Raw genomic sequence first — 17,910 nt, forward strand, 5'->3', positions numbered from 1 at the left:
TCCTGCTGTGTACAGAGAGAAACTGGAAAGAAGCTAAAATGATGAAAATCTTCCATCTTTCTACTGTGTTACTGTCCTCAGGAGGCCAATATGATTGAAAGTTGTTGAACAGGGAGCAATAAGTTACTGCTTTAATTTTTGGTTGGCACCTCGCGATAAATAAGCAGGGTTTTGGGTTGCAGTTTGGGCACTTGGCCGCTAAAAGGTTCGCCATCACTGCTATAGACCTTGAAATATATATATATATATATATATATATATATATTTTATTTCACTTCCAATAAAAACAAAAAACAAGGCAAGTACTTTTTTTATTCTGTTTAGGCATTTGTTATTTTGGATTTTTGGTAATCATGACTATTGGATGAATGTAGATTTCCATAATAATATTCAGTGGAGCACCACCTGCACTCATTCTTCAAAAAAATTTTAAAAAGTGGTTAATGGAGTAACATAAATTACTTTGCTTTACACTATGTTGAGACCTAACGGGCAATGCACAGTATTTACTCGAATATAAGCCGACCCGAGTATAAGCCCCATTATGTCCCCGTGAGTATAACCACCCAGTATATGGCCTGCACACCCTTCCCCCCAAGTATATAGTCAGTAGCCCCTGCCCCCCGTATATAGCTTTTATCCCCTGCCCCTAGTATATAGCCTGTAGACCCCCACCACATAGCCTGTAACCCCACCCCAAGCTATACCAAGCCTATAAGAGAAAAAATAAAGTACACTCACCTCTCTGGCTGGTCCACTTCTATACATCAATGCCCCGGCTTAAGCTACGTGTCCCTGTGCAATCCGCCACACACACCATGGCGCCAGCTGCTCGCTAAATCATAGTGTGTGCCGATGGCAGCGCACACACTGGAATGCCAGCGACGGACAGCGCCGAAGCCGCAGCATGATAATCCAGGGGCACTTACTGATAGCTCCCGGCACTGTGACTGTGGTAATCTTCTTATATTAGTTATCCATGGCCTCCTTCCTTCTAAAATCAATTTTTAAAATTACGCTACTAAAAGAAGGCTGGTGGGGGTTGGTTTACAGAGCTGTTCTGTGCTGCAGATTCCCAAACAATGGGGCACATTTATTAGGGCCCTTGCACCAGTTTTCTGTCATACTTTGTATGCTCTTTACACAGGTATTTAAGAAGTGTCTGCACCATATTTTTGTCACATGTGACCCTTTTGTGGCACAGCTGCACTAGGCACCATGTGACACAAATTATGGGGGGTGAGGTGCTCAGTTGGACCAGATTTATTATACAAAGTCTGTTGCACACCCCATGTTAAAGATGCACCAACAAAAAGTTGGTGAACTCTGTCAACGCAGTGCAGGGAACGCCAGATTCACAAAGACTAATAACAAGAGCACTTACAAAGAGTAGTTGTAGCATATTCAGACAGCTCTCAAGCGAGTATAATATGAAGTTGGTCATGAAGCAGAATTATTTATGGGACTATGTACAACATGGAATAAATTTGCTTTAATGTTGCTGAACACTGCATGCTGTCATATGTTAACATGAATTTTTACATCTGACGTCTCTTAATCTATGAACAATGTTTCAAGTCATGAATAAATGTTTCATATCTCCAGTGCAATACTAAACATTCTAAACTTTTATTTTTTTTCTTTAAATTAATAAATAAGAAACCCAAGTAAAGAAAAGAATCTTCATAATATGTTAACATATACATGAATATCACAGATTCTTTTATGGTTATTGCTATATATTAACAATTTCTACATTTTTCTAATTGTAAAAATTCTATAAAATGTATCTAAAATCCAAAAGATGTCACAATAGATTCATGTCAACAGTCACAAGTCTCAGCAACTGTTTTATAATAACAATCTTTATTTATATAGCGCCAACATATTTCGTAGCACATTACAAATCATAGAAACATGTACAAATATAATATTACATTACACAGAACAAACAGTCATATGGAACAATAGGAGTGAGGGTCCTGCTTGCAAGAGCTTACAGTCTATGAAGATGAAGGGGGTGACACAAGAGAAAAAAGAGATTGTATAATTGTCTGGCCATTATAAAGGACCAGTATAAAATAATTTAATAAATCAAATTGCTGCTTGAACCAGCCTTCAGCTGCCATCTTATATACAAGGTCCAAGGTGAAAGTGACTGCAGAGAAGACTAGAGCTTGATATATATGTGGTGTTTGCCAGATAACAGAGGGGAGGAGGACATAGGATGGATTAGTAAAGAGAGAGTTGACATTTCATGCAGTTATGAAGTGTTATAGGCTTTCCTAAAGAGATGGGTTTTAGGAGCACGTTTGAAACTGTGGAGGTTGGGTATTAGTCTGATAGTCCAGGGAAGGTCATTCAAGAGAATTTGTGCAGCTCAGGAGAAGTCCTGGAGACGTGCATGAGAAGGTTCAAATTTAAGTAGAGATTAATCTACTATCACTGACAGATCGAAGAGCATGGGATGGGTGATAGACTGAGATGAGAGAAGAGAAATAGGGGAATGCAGCATTATGCAGAGCTTTGTGGAAGAGGATTATTATTTTAAGCTGTATTTGAAAAGAGAGGGGCAAATAGTGCAGTGATTGGCACAAACTGGAAGCATCTGTGTAGCAATTGATCTAAAAGAGTAGTAGTGATCTCACAGACCAAGATGAAGAGGCCATGGTTGGGTCAGTTAGTAGATTGTGGAAAGACAAGAAGTTCAGTCTTAGAAAGATTAAGTTTCAAGAAGAGAGCGGACATGATGTTAGCGACAGCAGAGTGACAGTCACTAGTGTTCTGGAGTTACGCAGGGGTGATGTTAAGTGCAGAGGTATATAGTTGGGTATCATCAGCATAAAGATAATACTGGAAACCAAATCTGCTGATGGTTTGTCCATGGGGAGCAGTATAGAGGGAAAAAAGAAGACAACTTAGGACTGAGCCCTGAGGAACTCTGACAGGGACACTGAAGGTGCGGTCAGAGAGATAGGAAGAAAGCCACAAGATTTCAGTGTCTTTTAGGCCAATGGAGTAAAGCATCCTGAGGAGGAGCTTGGGGTTCAAAGTATCAAATGTTGCTGAGAGATCCATAAGAATGAGGAGCAAATAATCACCATTGGATTTAGCAGTGAGGAGATCATTGGAGACTTTAGTAAGAGCAGTTTCAGTGGAGTGCATAGTAGAAAAAACAGATTGTAGGGCATCAAGAAGGGAGTTAGTGATAGAGCTCTGAGATAGTGAGTTAGTTGAGAACTAATCTCACACTGTAATTGGTTGTCATGAGCAACTAGAACAGTTTTGCTTTCAGACACTTTTGTTATAGTAAATGGAAATATGGATCCGAGACTTATTAGGAAGAGTAAGTGGATATAGGCGTTACATGTCAAGGAACCTTCAACTTAGCACAGACTTCTCAAGCAGTTTTAAAGCTTTGGACGTTGCATGATCAGGACAGTCACCAATAGGAAATAGATAATAGATACTTGTTTCTAGCAATTGCCAGGTGCTCTGCTAACTTAGAGCAATGTATTTCTTCAAGTAAACAAAGACAAAAATTAGAGGGAACAGATAACCTTCCATCAGGAACATTTACAGGAGCTGAATGCTGAACATTAGCGAAAGATGTAGCCAAGTCCTGATCAATGACAGCATTAACAGCACCAGGGGGACAGGATGTTTTCAGAAGCCACCTCAGGGGCATTGCTGGAAAAACTGCAGGACAGGTTGTCAGTCTTTACATATTTAATGCCAGGGTGGTATGTGATGAAAAAATCTAAACAACAATGCCCAAAGACAATGAGGCACATTTACTTACCCGTCTGAGTCAATCCCCTTTCCGGACTCTCCGACGATGATGTACTGTGCCACGATCCACGCAGATCCTGCACCCGATTTCCTGCATGTGTTGCTTCCCCACTCAGGTCTGCCAGAGTTCACCTTCTTCTTCCCATGTAAGTGCTTGGTTTGCAACACAAATTTAAATGTTAAATCCAGGGCTTAGTCCCCGATTTGTGTCGCGTGAAAGCTGGCGTGATCCCCGAAACAATCACAATCCGACACAATGACACAATCTCTGCCGCAATCCCCGAAAAGTCAGGAAACCCGCCGAAAATGCGGACGCGGGTCCCTTAGTAAATAAGCCCCAATGTCCAAAGAGCTTGCCTGGGGGATAATCTCTTAGGATAATAGAGATACAGTAAATTCTTCAGTAATCACTGTAATTCGGTGTTCGGCCCCTTCTAGGAAGTATCTACATTCCTCAAATTTCCACTTAATGACCAGGAGTTTGCAGTTGCCCACATCATAATTATGCTCTGAGAAGGAGAATTTCCGCAAATAAATGCTAGAAGCTGGTTGGTATAAGAGTCATGTTCCTTGGACAAAATGGCTCCCACTCCAACCTCTGATGCGCCAATCTCTAACACGAAAGGTTGGTTTAAATCATGTGAAATCAAGACTGGTGAGATCATTCTTGATTTCCAAGCCATTCTTTAGCTATCCGAACGCTGTCTCTGGAGACCAATTGGTTATATCAGCACCTTTCTTAGTAAGATAAATCACCGACTTACCTGGGACGGAATAAATTTAAATACATTTTGATAATAGTTTGAAAAACCCCAAAATAGTTTTGGGGCTCTCAAATTAGTGGGATACTGCCAGTTCTCAATGGCCATGACCTTGAAGGGATCCATACAAAAAGGATATTTTTTAGATTCCAAAAAGACATTTAGACTGTATAACAAATAAGTTATTAAAAGGGAGCCGAGAAAATACATTTATGACATGTTGTATATGTGTAGCCCTACCAAGAGAAAATATAAGGATATCATGCAAATAAATAACATACTGACCCAGAAAATTCCAGAAATTATCATTAACAAACTGTTGGAAGTCAGACGGAGCTTTGCACAAGCCAAAAGGCATCACAAGATATTCAAAATGTCCCTCTGGAGTATTCAATGCGGTCTTCATTCATCTCCCTCCCTGATCTGAATCAGATTGTAGGCCCCACGAAGATCAATCTTGGAGAACCAAAGATAGTATGAACAAGTCGGGGATCAACGGGAAAAATAATGCTTTATTACAGTAATGTTAATGAGCTCACAATAGTCAATACATGGCCTAAGGCCGCCATGTTTTTTACCTACAAAAAAGAAACCTGCCCTCATGAGAGAAATGGAAAGCAGAATATGGAATTTAGAACTCAGAAAGATATCAATATGAGAGGGTAAGGTGTCAACAGCAACTTTGTCACACATCATACTAGCAAATCAGAAATAAAGTCAGGCATATTCATACTCTCAGCCTGAACATCAGAAATAAGCAAAAAGGTACAATGAGGAGAACATTTCAACCTCACTTTACCAGTTCACCCGAGGTCCAATCAAAGACTATGATGGGCTTGCCAGGGAAGCCTTGGATGATATCAGCACATTTTTGAAAACCTAAAATCAGTGGGAAAGGATCCCTGCAGGGTAATAAGAGGAGTCTTGAAATAAACCTAGCCATCTCTTAAAGGGGAAGAGTTAGCTTGTGTTACTAGGAGTGGAGCATTTAACTAAATCTACATTTAGAGCCAAAACAAAACTCCCATTGACAAAATTGGCTGCAGCCCCTGAGTCAACAAAGGCCTTGCCAGAAATGGATCTGTCGGTGGCTGAGAGGGCAATAAAACTTTCAAGACACAGGTTCAGGAAATACCTGTGCAACCTTCCCAAAGGTCACTTAGGAGCTTGTTCTCTGGTGTTTGTCTTGTGGGATAGGACTAAATCAGATGATTGGACTTTTAACAGTAGAAACAAAGTGTTTTCTTTCTTACACTCACTAGCTGACATAGTATAAGGGTTCACCAGGGTCTTTTTAGGTGAGGTAGAGGAGACAGGAGAGGAAAGCAGAAGTAGACTGAGGGGTATAAAGAGCTAAAGCAGACATTTGTTCACACTGATGTTGCCTAAAACACCTATCTATTCTGCCAAAGACATGGCCTGCTCCAAGGTCTTAGGCTCAGGATGCCCCAGTAACAGATCTTTTAGCACATCTCACAGTCCTAATGTGAATTGGCACCTAAGAGCGCAATCATCCCACTCAGAAGGAATGGACCATCTCTGCTATAATCTTCCACCAGGTGTTTGCCTTGATATAAAGCAATTAGCTAACCTTCAGCATATTCGGTTTTATCAGATTATTCTTATGCTAGCCCTAGAGCTGAAAATGAATCCATTCCAAAACATCTGAAGCTAAAGAATAAAACCATTTCTGTGGAGACTGTCATGTAGGATAGATATAATAATGGCTACTTTCTGGGTGTCACTACCTGAGGATTGAGGTGGAAATATCATTAACATCTTTTCCTGAATGAGAAAAACAACTTCTTATCACCACTGAACAAATCAGGCAACTTGACTTTGGCTCTGACAGAGACTGACCTGAAGGAGAAAGCAGTGCTGTTCTTGTGCTTTAACTTGCTCTGCCAGGTTCTGCACCATGTGGACAAGGCCGTGCAACAGACTACCAATCGCCTCCATGATGACAACACAGCAAATGAATATTTTTAGGTGGTCAATCTTTAAGGGCAGGACATTGACAAGGACAGTGAGCCCTAATTATGAGGCACCTAAACTGTCACCTGCCTACTTATTGGGTCCACCCTAAGCATTGGAAAGTAACTGGGCGTTTGTCCCTTCTAGTGCCGAGGTGTAAGCACGTAACAAGACAAACGAATAACACAGATCAACAATCCTAGTCACAACTATATAGCAAGTAATGTACAGAATCGAATTGAAGGCAAAATAGTCAAAAACTTAGACAATATCAAAATAACCAGGACAACAGACAAACTGTTTGACCAGCAAGAGAAGATGATGCACATGGAGGTTAAATCAGAGTAGTCCAGGTGAGAGAGGCAGGGCTCTGAAGGTGTGTGAGCCTTAACTCTTGGTGGTCTAGAGCAAGGATTGCAGAATTTCAGCAGTCCATAAATAGAGCGCTGTTCAGACTTCCGAATGAAAAGCAACAAATAGAACACAGCAGAAGACCGAGACACAGATGTAACACTTGTTATGGAATAATCAGTGCTTAAGAAGTCTCCAACATGATTGGCTCAACATCAGTTTGGAAAAATAAAATCAGTTATTGCAATCCGTTACAATGTAAATTTACAAGCCTTTATAAAAGTTCCCTTGCGGCACAACTCTATAGTAATGCTCTTTATATAAATATATATTGCTACAGGCATCAGTACACGGCTAGCTATCAAGCAGGCCCACATGTGTTTAATCTCCGGACATAATAGCACCCATAGAATGTGCTTGCCAACGTGAAGTTTTTCAATGTTTTTATATAAGCATTGCTCATTGCCAGTGTATTTTGGCTCTGGATATGAAGAGAACATCTTGGCAATGCCTCATAGTTTGCTTTGTCTGAACGATTGGCAATTAAGAAGGAAAAGTTTGCGTCACAACCTAATTTGGTCTAGGGGACTAATATAGATCAGCATATTCTTTTGACTCGCTCATTGGATCTAGGAAAGTTTTCCAACTGTTTTGTATCTATATACAAATTTGGAACTTTAGTAATTGATAATGTTAAAATAATTCAGAATCTGTAACACATAGCAACTCTTGGTCATTCCCATATTTTCCATATTAGATTTTCAAAAATGGAGACACAAACTACTTTTCATGTGATTTACTTACGGAGGCACATGTACCTTTGTTTTTTCTTTGTGCTCAGTGGCGTAACTAGGAGTGGCAGGGCCCCATTGCAGGCTTTGGCATGGGCCCCCCTTCCCACTTGAAAATTATACATATTTGTATACTCACAGATGCAAGTTACACATACAGTGACATTTACACACAGCATATATACACACATACAGTATAAGCAGAGGCCATACACCGTATACACATACTACACATCACAGATGCAGCATATATACATCACATATATGTTATATGCATATTATGATGTACAAAGTGCAGTATAATATGGAAAATGTTGCACATCCTCCACTCTTTTGTGTGTCAGGTCGGATGCTTGGGCCCCCTGACACTGTGGGCCCCATAGAGGTTGCTATGGCTGCTACCACTGTAGTTACGCCCCTGTTTGTGCTCCTGCCTTTTTTTTTTTTTACTTTTTCTGCTTTTCTTCTGGCTGGATATGTCATTAGAGTTTTGCTTTTTTTTCAACCAATCAGAGTCAAGGTCAAGTGATTAAGAGACTTATTGGGGGTAATTTATTTTAGAATTTTTCTTATTTTTTAAACTTTTTTGGCACATTTGCGCCTAATTTTCCAACTTTCCCACTCATCTAGCAATGTTAACTGGGCAAGAACTTTTCAGTGTTGCACCTGTATATCTTTAAAATCATAAACTAGAGTCCTAACCAGACATAGGAAAAACTTAAAAAGAAGTTGCAGAAGAGTTTGAGACTTTTGTACAACTTTTTAATAAAAAGTAGCAAAAACCCCATAGCCTGATGTATCGACCTTTCATCTAAATCAAACAAGTCCAAAACCTTGAAAAAAACAAAGAAACTCACAAATGTCCGGCCTAAAGATAAATGACTCCAATTGAGCTGATATGAGTCGACTTTTATTGGGACTTTTTTACAAAAGTCGAAACTTTAAAACTTGGAAACTGTTGATAAACCAGGGAACAATACAGACAATGGCATATTGATAGGAGGATGAACCAAAATTGTAAATGCACCACAAAAAGTTGCAAAACAAAGACTGTATCTGAGCCACACACAGTACATTTGGAGCATATTCTGGGTAATGCTGCCAAACATATATATATATATATATCTGGGGAGATGTGTATTTCATTAACTGTGTCACCACTGTACAAATTGTATAATAACCAAAGATTTCCATAGTATGTTGTACAGATTCAAAAAGAAAATGCTCAGCATGTGCACTTAGCCTTAAATTTTCATTGCATTATTTTCACATATTTTTTAACAATCTGCAAAAAACTATTACAAATGACCAAAATGCTTTCTACTCTACTTTATCACTACTCCACAGCCTGACTCCACAGATTTTAAACTTACATCTGTTGAATCTGTTTTATGTACAGTAGAGATGAGGAAACCCAAATTTAGAGTGTCATGGTGTCCCCCTGACCAATCATGGCTATGGCTAGTAGCTAGGGGCATCAATTGTCCTGATTGGCTGCACAGCCTCCAATCTGGTATTATAACCGGATCGTAAGGGACGCGCCTGAACCCCAGAAGTTGCACAGAATCTTGCACATTTTTGTAAATTACAGGTGCTCTGGAAGGGACCCACTCCCTCATGAAGCATGTGATAAGGAACCAGTCACTCTGTTATGATTAAGAAGTGAATTTTTTATTTAAGAAGAATTTTTCAAGCAAACGACAATGTGATGTTTCGGTCAGAAGACCTTCTTCAGTGCCATTCCCCTGCTAGGGAATGGCACCGAATGGCACGGAAGAAGGTCTACCGACCGAAACGTCACGCTTGGTTAAACTTGATGGACATGTGTCTTTTTTCAACCGTATAAAGTATGATACTATGATACCCAGTGGCGTAACTTGATGCTGATGGGCCCCAGTGCAAAGTCTGGGCCAGGCCCCCCGACTATGCATGGTTCATAGTACTAGTCTTCTCACATGGGAAAATGAGACCTTATGGTCCCCCAAAGCCTCTTGGGCCTGGTTGTGACCACATCCTCTGCACCCCCTCAAGTTATGCCCCCAATGATACCTGAAGTCCTCAATTTGCACATCAATACAGATCAGTAATGCTCTATAATATCCTTTATGACCCAGAAGATGCTGCTTCTAAATGAGGAGTTAGATGGTTCTTCTCCATCTTCTATGTTCAGTACAGGCAGTCCCCGACTTACGGCGTTTCGAGTTACGGACAACCCGTAGATACGAACGGGGCACTCAGCACCCCGCGCATGCGCAGTCCACTTCCGAGTTTCAATAGCGCTGCTTGGAGTGCAGCGCCGCCTCATTAGGCGGGCCAGGAGGTGACGAGGATCATTGGCCGGAGCGAGCGAAAGGCTGGAGCGGTCATGGAGGTGCCCGGGATCGCAATCCGTTGCCGATATGAAGTAATTGCTGGCAGTATCGGGGGGTTCAGGTAACTAAGGATGCATTCGCTGGTGCGATCTCACGCTTCCTTAGTTACCAGCCAGTGCACTAGAAGCCAGAGATTCCAGGTAACTAAGGAAGCGTGAGATCGCACCAGCTAATGCATCCTTAGTTACCAGCAACCCGACTTACATACAAATTCAACTTAAGTACAACCCTCCAGTCCCTATCTTGTATGTAACCCGGGGACTGCCTGTATATGGGAGACATGATTGCAAGTCTTCCCTCACTAGCCCTGAGACAACAGGAAATTAGAGTCATAGCCTACAGAAGGGAAAACTGCAAAAACATATCTAATGTCACAAAATGGCCATAAAAACATTCATGCTCTATTGATTTTTAAAGCTTGTTAAAAGGTTATGTATACTTTAAAGTACCCAAAATGTCCTACAAAAATAATGGAATATAAATCCATTGAAAAAGAAACATAACATAAAAAAATCTAATAAAATGATGACATTTTCTTCTTTGTAATTCCAGCCGCCTGCACTTTATTTCTATTCTTACGCCACATGATCATTTTCCATTTTCAGCTATGTTCATTTCTATAAATGCACAAGTGTACAGAAAACTGTAAAAAGTAAGAGGAAAACTAGAAAGGACACAATTCCTGCTGACCTTGCTCTACTTTTATAGGACTTCTCATTTTTATTTTTCTGCATGCGCAGGTTTCAGAATACTATCCATTGTTAACTTTTAGCTGTATCAGTAAACCATGTAGATGATGCATGTAATATCTCCTGAAACAACTGCTTCTAAGGCAGAATCATTAATTGCTTTAGTGACATTTATTCAGAGAGAGCATGTAACTGCTTCCGACATTTAAGTGTGTAAAACATTTCCAATATTCAGCACAAATGCTTCTTCACACCATACCCATCATTCCTCTGTCCTTAGCTGCTCTAGGTAATGTAGGTTAAGTCATTTTTACCAACTTACCCTTTTACTTTTTTTTTATTATTATTATCCAGAAATCTGAAAATTTCTTGTTGGCGCCATTACGACATATTATTATCCATTCATAGTTAAATTTTAGACATTAAATTAGTTATTATTGATTCTTTTACAGCACAACTCTGATATTTTATTCGCAAATCAATAGTTCTTGAATAGAATAAAATAATTTTGCCTATTATCTCAATTACCTGTGTCCAGCAGTTTTTTGCTATTCTCCACAGTTTAGCCTACTCCTGTAGTAGCTGCCTCCCCTTGTTGTTCTGATTTCATCTGTTACTCCATCGAGATATTGTATTTATAGATAAGGTTTCACAAAGGGAAAGAACTTCTGCTTCCAGTCTGGAGGGAGGGGGAGGTTATGCGATGGTATTTGTCTGTAGCTAGCTGGAGAGCTGTTTCCGTGTAGATCTGTGGATGCAGAAGTTTCCTACATGGACTAGTAAGGTAAAAAGGCTCCCTAATAGCTCCTCCATCCTAGTCTGTGATAGTCTCTGTGTTCACATCAAACTTTGTCATACACTCCTCTGCAGCAACCCCCAGTCCTTGATCTCCAGACACTATCTGCTCAGCAGAGAAACTGTTCACCCTTAGTGCTCACACAGCACAGACTATATACTTTATATTAGTGTGTCACTGTGAGTTTCTACTACTTATAACATGCCCAGTGCGACTCCACGTGATGAAAGCTGCCAGGCTAGTCATTGTATAGTCCTGTCTGTACGCAAGGCAGAGCTCAGTTGATTTAGTCTTAGGAATCTCACTGAATATATGTTTAAATTATTTGACCTGACCATTATATTGGCTCTACTGTATAAATGATAGAAGATTGTGAGTTTTACCATAACAAGGTTTCACAGGTTAGTGATAAAGATCTGAAACCTGGGTAACAGCCTCTGAGAACAGAAGATATTGGGGGAGAACCTTTATGCATTCTCCACCAGTTTCTGTAGCCAGTGCATAGGTACAGGAGCAGGAACACCCCTCGCCAGCTCATTTCCCCACCAGATGTGCCTTCTTCAGATACCTCCACAGTCACAGAAGCCAGAAGGTTGTCAATCACAAGTAGGATCTACAACTTAGTGCCCTATCCCAAAATGAGAATAGATTTAAAGAGGTATTCTGTTTCATTTTCCTAACACAAATATACAGTATCAGTATCAATAAGCCCATCCTTCTGCTCTATAACATTCTGTGTGAAGATCACTCCCATACTATACATACACCATTGGGCACATTTACTTACCCGGTCCCTGCGCGATCCCCGACATGCGTTGTCCAACGAGGATGAAGTCTGCCACGATTCAACAACATTGTGCGCTGGAGATCCTACATGTGTCACTTCCCCGCTCCGGTCCGTCGGACTTCACCTTCTTCTTCCCGGTGTATGTGAGTGCATGTCTTGCGACACATTTGAATTTTAAATCCTCTGCTTAGTCCGAATTAGTCGGGTTGTCCGACAGCCATGCCCCCGATTTGTGTCACATGAAAGTCTGTGCGATTGCGCCAAAATCTGATCACATGCACCAAAAACCCCTGTTAAATGAGGTGCAAAATCGAAATAGTTGGGAAACCCAACGGAAATGCGGTGTGCGGACCCTTAGTAAATGTGCCCCCATATGTAAATTAAAGCCTCCCTAGAGTTAAAAATTCACACATGAAATAAGAAGACATAGTCCGAAATATAAAATAATTTGTAATTTATTGTCACATTTTTATATTACGATTCATTTCTCCCTGCAGCACCACGGTCTTCTCAATAGTAGAGCAAGCCCATTTCTCTGTTTTATTTAAAATTTAAAAAAAATTGTAATTGACCTAAAACATCCAGTTAGCAAATTCAAAGTCATTACGGTATCCATACTCATAATTCAGGTTTTGTAGTACAGTATGATTACATAAATGTATTACATATGCATTTCATACCTAGCTTATGGTGCAAGCAATGTGCTTTTATTGTGACCTCGAAGGCCTTTAAAAAGTCTATAATTTTATCACCTAACAAGCTTACAAGTTACCATTGAGTCCTGCCTGTAGTGTGTGCCCTAGATAATCTCATAAAGTGTTGTAATGAGACACATAGCAATTGCTAGGAAGACAGATCTTAATGCAACTTATGGCCCTAACATGGACATGATATAGACAATGGCAGTAAAATCAGGGCATTACGCCCCATATAGACCTTTTAGTTAATTGAAGACTTGCAGTTAGTAGCACCCCTTTACAGATCTGAACTGGTATGTAGTGTACAGTAGCTAAGATGTGCCCAATATATAAGACCTTAAAGCGACAGGAATGTTACTTGTCCCCTCACTCCTGAGTCCCCACCTATGTAAACAGTTGTTATGAACCCATTAGTTACTATTAATAACTATCACCCATGCATCGTGATTCCTAGAAAGTAATTACCGGGACCGGGTAATTTTTCTTACAGCAGTTAAAAGGGTTCAATAATGAAAAAATCTACTTTTCATATTTTAAAGGGGCAGTCTGGCCCATAGAGCAATGTACTATATATTGTAGTGAAGGTAATCATTTTTGGTCCAGGGGTTGCATTTGGGAGTTGTCTGTTTCTTCTGGTCCTGGTTCTGGTGAAGGACATTATGGGGACATGTATCAAGACTGGGTTAAAAGAAAAACTTGCCCCAGAGTCCCCAGGTCTTATCAAAAATTAAGCATATGATGAGACAAAAGTTGGGAATTGAGGTAACTTATTATCAGCTTTTAGGTCAGTTTTCTGTTGTGAAAGTTTGTAAATCCAGTAGGGGCAGGTGACCCCCCACCTTCTCCACATGGCATTTCACGTCTGGACACATAAGACAATGGGGCGTATCACTTTCAATCAGCACAAAATTTACCTTGTGGCAATTTATACAAAAAGTTTTTACTGTTTTTTGGAGTGCACGAACCCAGCTTTAGACATGACTCCAAATTTATCATACAATTCTATATGTTGAAGCTAGATTTAATTCCAGTCCACTGCTGGAGCAAGGTATATAAGAATGAACACCTTTCTACATTTACCAATCGATCAAAATCATTTTATTAAATCGGATGTGCAAAATATGCAAACATACTCCAAAAACTGACCTGAAATACAAGCTTAATGGTAAATTTGGCATTCTGGGGACCATTAGTTAGTAGATAACTCTAAAATACACCCATTGGTAAGAGAAGCATCTTAATTACAATATATCATCAACTTCTCTACTGGGCCGGAATGTTTTTTTTTATTGTTTTTTTTTATTTTGTGAATGTCTCTGAATTTGTCTCTTCTACAGTATTGGAAACACTCTCACCAACAAAACCCAGTCATCCTTGGCATTACTTCGTGAGCCATAAACAATTAACCCCTTGTCCATTGTTTGTGGTCAGTTTATCATGGGCCGCACCAATGACAATAGAAAAGATTCAAACATGGGTCGGAAATACGACCTGCTCTATGACTGGAATCCACAGCTGTGTTTGTGAGCTCATTATACATACATATATTTCTCCTTGTGCTACCATTGAATTAAGGGAGTAACAACCTTTGTGTGTGAGGGGCTATAATGAAGTGAAGGAGCTGTGGAAGGTAATGGTCAGTAATAAGAAAAAATTAACATTTTTTTTAATGTGATATTATGTTGAGTGTACTGCTAAGAGGAATGAGAGAGCAGCCTCATACTGTGTCGGGGGGTGCAGTTGACTACTTACATGCAATAAAAACTGATTCCTGACAATCATATGTAAAATATTACATGCAGAATTATGAATTGTTTTTCGGGCGTGATTTTTCTTTTTACAACCTATGTAAGTGCTGTTAGTGCTTGGTGTATTATGCATGCTGCAAGTTTTTGCATCACAACAATACTTGGTTAAATTCTCTATACCAAATTTGATCTATGTTCTCCAGGCTACTTATAATAATTACTACTACTCATAATATTATTACATAAATCTTCAGAATATGCATTTTAAATGAATTAATGCGGAGCCTGATTCCTACTTCCAGACATAAATTGGCTATATGATAATATCTCACCAACTCTATATTTTACGTGCTTCTAATACATCAGATTATTGGTGACGTGCATACATTCTATCATTTTATTATTGTTTTTCTCCTTAAATTAAAATTATATTGAAGATACAAGATCTATTTTAGGCATAAGAAAGACATTTCTTTTTATCGTCATTTCCAGAATCGGTAGCTTATACATCTTTTCTTTAGAAAGCAATGCAGTATATATTATGTCATGAGCAGGGCACTTTAAATATTTTTTAAACATTGTTATATTTTTTAATATGTTTTAGCTAAGCATGGTAGTATTACTATTAGTGCCATTCTCTTACATGTTTACATGAGCATGCTTACAGCAAACCTGTCACCAGGAATGTCATTTTTAGCTGGTGACAGGTCCATGCCTATGCTATGCTGATTTTAAAAATGCCTGTGTCAGAAGTCTGAATCTTTGCAGTACTTTGCAAAACTTTATTTCACATTACCTGGCTCCCTGCCAGCAGTGTGTGCTGAGACCTGGAGAGGGGGAAGTTACACCAGCCTGTGTGCCTTTGTCTCAGTCTCCTCTCCTCCACACTCATCCAGCCCCCTCCCCCTTTTCACTTCCTGTCAATCAAATTGAGCAGGCAGGGGAAGTGGATGGTGTGGAGTAAAGGAATAATGCATGAGGAGACTGAGACACAGGATACTTCAGCTGTCTCCTTCCCTTGGGACTTACCACACGCTGCTGGCAGAAAGTCAAGTAATGTGAATTAAACTTATATAAAGTACTGAAACGATTCAGAATGCTGACAGAGGCATTTTTAAAATCATCTTAGCATAGGCTATGGGAACATGTCACCAGCTAAAAATGACATTCCTGGTGACAGGTTTGCTTTAACAAATTCTAAATATAGATTTAGTATCAGGTAATGTCAGTATTATCGATTAGGGACAGCAATGCAGCTGTAGAGACAAACAAGCGGGCATGGTCTCGGTGTATATTTTCTTTTTAGGCTACAATATAGGCATGTGCTCTTATATATGAGAAGAAAGAAAACTTTTCAGATCAGGGATCATGTATTATATATTTTTGCGAATAACCATATTTAGTTGCATTAGTTTCCATTTGTAATATGAACATCTAACATCATTTTAAATATCTCTTTATAAAGACAATAATATTTAAAGGCTACATATAATATATTTGTTATCATTTGTGTTCTGTTCTGTCCAGCAGTTCACTTGGTATAACTGCCCTGAGAGATGCTAAATATTTCTTATTAAACAGCGTGCGCTGCTTATATAGCCCAGTAAATCGAGTCAAATCTACCTGTAATTCAACACTTCTTAGGCATCATTTAGCTAAATTAAAAACAAAAAAATGTTTTTTTTCGTTAAAGTCTTTGGCCACTTTATCTCATGTTTTTTGTGAAGTGTAGGTAAGTGCGGGGTCAGGATATTAGGTCTTGTTTCAGAAATGTCTTTTAGCTCATCTGCTGCCATTCCTGTCCATAAAATAACAGGAGAAGGAGGTCATGTGATCCTTACTGTCCATGACCAACCAATCTGCCTTCCAGGACCTTCAGACTGTATTCTTCAATACTAACATAAGGTTCTGGAAGATAGATGGGTCATGGATAGAGATGAGCGGACCTGACATTCCTGTTCAGATTCAGCCACATGATCGGACATATTGCTGGATTTCCTGCCAAAGCCGAATGGGAATGTCATGGGTTAGAGTTAGAGTTAGAGGTCATGTGACCCTCCATCTGAAATTTTATCTATAGGAATGACTCCTCATGAGGCAAAAGATCTTTCTGAACCAGAAGTTCTATTTTGCGATTCAAGGAAGTGGTGCAGAACTATTAATAGTTGTATATTGGTAAGTTACCTAATATCCCGCCCCTTCAGACTTACACACATTACAAAATACATAAGACAAAGTGGCAAACCCCTTAAATTATGCAAACATAGATAAAAAAAAAATACAATTAAAAAGTTTACAAGAACTTGGTTACGCTTGGCTGGGCTATTAATTTCATTTTACTTTTTTTTATATTTTTGCTTTTTTCTCATAATGCTAAAACAACTGTGTTTTTAAGCAAATACTGTTTAAATACTATGCTAACTATCATTTTATTATGCAAAACAAGCACCTGATGATATATCTCTTCCTGGTAGTGCATTTCAAAAGAATCCAGAGATGGAAAAAGAAAAAAAAAAAAAGTAAAATAAAATATAGGAATTAAAGATTTGTGCTGTATACATTTCTATTTGGAATCAATTTACATTCCACATTGACAAGCTATGGCATGTGCATTGGTTAATCTATTTTGGATGTGCTTGTATAACAATTGAGTTTTAGTTAAAAAATTTTTTTAGATCAATGAAAAAAATAAACACAACTAAGCAACTGATGTGGAATTATGACAATTTTTACAGTAAGTAAAAAGTTTATCACAGTTTTTCTAGCTTGCATGAGTTCATTTTTTAAAATAAATCTTTTTCACATGTTCTTAATACTTGTAATACTGTTTTGTGCTTTAGGGTACTATCGTTCTATGCCTTATAACAGTAAACACCATAGAGCTTGTGCTTTTTGTCTGGGTAGCCTACAAAGCGAACAGCTGCCTCAGTGGGACTGCATCGTCTTCTCGGTTTCGAGATTGGGTATCGGACGCTGGCATCAGCCAACCATCCGCCGTCACATCGATCATAACCCAGGAGTTTCCATGCAGCATACATCTGGCCGACTTTAGCGATCTGAGCCCCATCATTGATACAGGCTTGGACGGCTTCATCATATGTGAGCTTTGTTGGGTGAATTAGGTAGTAGAAACGACCTAATGAGAAAAACA

General features: G+C 39.2%; 1 protein-coding gene across 2 annotated transcripts in view; it reads right to left on the bottom strand.

Annotated features, from left to right (window-relative positions):
* Positions 1–12,750: 12,750 nt before the first annotated feature.
* Positions 12,751–17,910, bottom strand: part of HAPLN1 (hyaluronan and proteoglycan link protein 1) — a 103,319-nt gene continuing 98,159 nt past the window's right edge. For both annotated transcript variants that reach the window (XM_072139423.1, XM_072139422.1), the window contains exon 5: positions 12,751–17,895. In XM_072139423.1, coding sequence (XP_071995524.1) covers positions 17,612–17,895 — 284 coding nt within the window. In that variant the 3' untranslated portion in view covers positions 12,751–17,611. The remainder of the gene's footprint in view (positions 17,896–17,910) is intronic.

Source organism: Engystomops pustulosus, chromosome 1 (genome assembly GCF_040894005.1).
Source record: "Engystomops pustulosus chromosome 1, aEngPut4.maternal, whole genome shotgun sequence".
NCBI classification, from domain to species: Eukaryota; Metazoa; Chordata; class Amphibia; order Anura; family Leptodactylidae; genus Engystomops; species Engystomops pustulosus.